Genomic DNA, 2,767 nt, shown 5'->3' with positions numbered 1-2,767 from the left:
AAATCCAAGTCATGAGCATTGGCTTGCACCGCCACATCAGTCGACGTTTTCGACTGTCGTGACCCTCTATTTCGCTCCAAACCCGCGCTTCCATTCGAATTCATCGAGCTCTGGACCAACTGCTTAATTTCCGGACAGCTAGAGCTCTCGCTGTCGCTTCTATGGTTCCTCAAAGGATCGCAGGGGTTCCTTCTGGAAAAAAAGCGTGCGGTTGAACAGTGAACACCTCCTGGAAATATAGAGGGCCTTACCGGGATCGTCTGGATTTTCGCGACTTGCGCGACGATGGTGAGTCCCTGTCGCTTCTGGAATACCGCCTGTCGCGAACATGGTTAAATGCCTTTTCGACTTCGGGCTCCGAATCAGTCGAACTAACTTGGTCAAAATGAAAGCCGCGACTTAACTGGCTAATGGTAAAATGATCGTTCAAGTCCAGGTTCGGGTTCGCGACCCGCATATTGACTGCAGTTTCCGATATGGTAACCGATAAGTTCTCGTCTTCGGAACATGGCACTGTCGCTGGCGGGAGAACTGCAATGGCAAGTACGTGTTGATGGCTGAAAATTGGTTTAGCAGTCAATCAACTTACGTAACTTTCCACTTTTCAGTAACTGCTCAATGTGACTCGCATCCAGTTCAGCTGTGGCGGTTCTTCGTCCATACGCTCTAGATGATCCAGCTGGCATAAAAAACCCAACTGTTTGATAACAAGTCTCCACACCTGCGGCTCTCTACTTACAGGCATTTCGCGAATATCTCCTGTATCGATTTTTATCGTTTCTCCGCGTTCGTCTCGACTTAACGCGTTTCGTGGCTTTCAGCTCCGCTATCTGCACCGACACTTGACTATCTCCGGAGTTTCTTCGCGACTCTATGCTGACGTGCCTGCAAGAACCACCACTTAGAGCCTGTGCTCGCTTGAATTGAATGGAAACTTGCCTATAATTGAGACTGTAGTCGCTTTCGATGGATTGGCTGTAGCTGTTGTCCTCTCCGACATCGTTGGGAATTGCTGGTCGCCGATTGACCAATCTGGGTAAATTCTTCGCCCACGTAGTACTCAACTCGTTGCTCGCGCCACTGTTGAGTTCGAACTGCAAACCCACTGGATCGGTGTGATTTTCGCTAAAAATTGAAATGCGCCCGCCCTCGTTAAATTTCTTCCTTCCGGCAAACACTCGCGATATGATTTTGTGCTTTTGGATCTTCATCGGCGTCTCTACTTCGCAGTGAAACTTTCTGCAAAAATTGCAACGTTCACTTTTGTATTGGGTGTCTATGAATCGCTATTTACTTTCTGATATATCTGCCCCAGGCATGTAAAGTGGCATCACACCATACCCACGATGCCATCGCAATCCCTTGCCCAAACACTGCAAGAAGATACAGTTGCAACATTGCAAGGCTTGGCCGTTCCAACTGTTTGCAATGCGGATAATCCGTGCTAAAACTCGTGAGTTTACATCTAAAAAAACAATTTATTTAGCTGATGAATACAGGTGGATCGAATGGACCCTCGCCATTACCAAAAATCAAGATGCATACCTCAGTTTAGCGCATGCTAGTGCCGTAAATAATCCTCCTGAATGGAACAATCCTGAAAGGCCCCAAAGTCATGCATAATTACGATGTTAGTTGGTTGTGGAAACTACTGTTAGTAATCAGGAATAACTGGTTTAATCAGCATAGTCTTACACAATGTAGTTTTCTAAGCTCAAATGCCATAACTGTCGGTTCATCGAGATATGTACGTGATATCCGATTGTTACAATGCAGAACATCAGCATGAAAATTGTGAAAACAGTCATCCGCATGATGTTTGATTGGATTTTCTGTGCGGAATGCTGAGAAACGACTTCGCGACTTTCGATTTTTAGCTTGATGAGAAGAATCACACCTGAAAGGGTTGTACGAAATTTAATACATGAAGCCAGTGGAGTTTTAGTGCGCTCTCACCGCGGATTATAATATACGTGGACAGCAGCACAGTGGCACATAAGGGAGCCACAAACAAGCCTACTCTAGCCATCATGTTTTCGAACCCGACGAAACAAATCCCAGTGATGTAATCGCCGTCTATTTCACCAATAGCCATTGTGGTTATCGTTAAAATCAACGGCAAACTCCAGGCCAACAAATGGAAATACGCTCGTCGCTTGTTCACTTTGTTTTGAGTTTTTGCTGGAAAAAACGACTTTGAATCTGGCTGCGAGAGGAGTTCTTGCAACTTACCGAGAGCTTGTAACGAACTCATGTACCAAGCATAGGCGAAGATCATGAACCAAACCAGGCCGGCGATTAAAAAATAATAAATGATGAAAAACACAATGACGCAAGATAGGTTTTCAGTCGCACTGGGTTCCGACTTTCTCAGCGTGCCATCTTTTTTGCATACAATATCTTCACGTGTATCGGCAGCTGAAAAATCAATGTTGGTCATTGTTATGGTGGGACTTTTTCCGGGAACTTACCTAGAAATTGCATCAAATATCCACCGTATGAAATGGCGAAACATACATTAACATAGAAGATGCCTTTGGCCGGATATCGATTGGCCGTTTTCCAGTTGATCGCAAACGTTGTGATTGCAAAAACATGTAAAATTATACACAGCAAGGCACAATACAAGATCAGTTTTTGGATCTGATTGTGCTCGTTGCTTGTGTATTTAGAAGAGTTTTTGCAATCCAAACCACAGCCCTCAATATCTGAAAAACAAGGCAACAGTAGCAATTTCAAACTAATGGGTTTTTCGCGTTTTTAGGAC

The 2,767-nt window shown here is 44.7% G+C and overlaps 2 protein-coding genes across 2 annotated transcripts in view; one reads left to right on the top strand and one right to left on the bottom strand.

Moving 5' to 3' along the window:
• The window catches only part of LOC109545346 (probable low-specificity L-threonine aldolase 2), a 21,489-nt gene that overhangs the window by 16,547 nt on the left and 2,175 nt on the right, over positions 1-2,767 (top strand). The gene's annotated exons all lie outside the window — the stretch shown is intronic.
• The window catches only part of LOC109545227 (protein smoothened), a 5,219-nt gene that overhangs the window by 1,105 nt on the left and 1,347 nt on the right, over positions 1-2,767 (bottom strand). Inside the window, exons 2-11 of the mRNA XM_048664315.1 lie at positions 2,472-2,708; positions 2,233-2,418; positions 1,957-2,181; positions 1,696-1,897; positions 1,295-1,465; positions 940-1,239; positions 740-885; positions 590-679; positions 252-531; positions 1-192 (exon numbers count right to left, since the gene is read on the bottom strand). Of these exons, the coding sequence (XP_048520272.1) occupies positions 1-192; positions 252-531; positions 590-679; positions 740-885; positions 940-1,239; positions 1,295-1,465; positions 1,696-1,897; positions 1,957-2,181; positions 2,233-2,418; positions 2,472-2,708 (2,029 nt within the window). The remainder of the gene's footprint in view (positions 193-251; positions 532-589; positions 680-739; positions 886-939; positions 1,240-1,294; positions 1,466-1,695; positions 1,898-1,956; positions 2,182-2,232; positions 2,419-2,471; positions 2,709-2,767) is intronic.

Source organism: Dendroctonus ponderosae, unplaced genomic scaffold, assembly GCF_020466585.1.
Source record: "Dendroctonus ponderosae isolate FM_Combo_2020 unplaced genomic scaffold, Dpon_F_20191213v2 Dpon_F_20191213_2, whole genome shotgun sequence".
Lineage (NCBI taxonomy): Eukaryota > Metazoa > Arthropoda > Insecta > Coleoptera > Curculionidae > Dendroctonus > Dendroctonus ponderosae.
The sequence above is the reverse complement of the archived record's forward strand: the minus strand, read 5'-3'. Positions and strand labels throughout refer to the sequence as shown.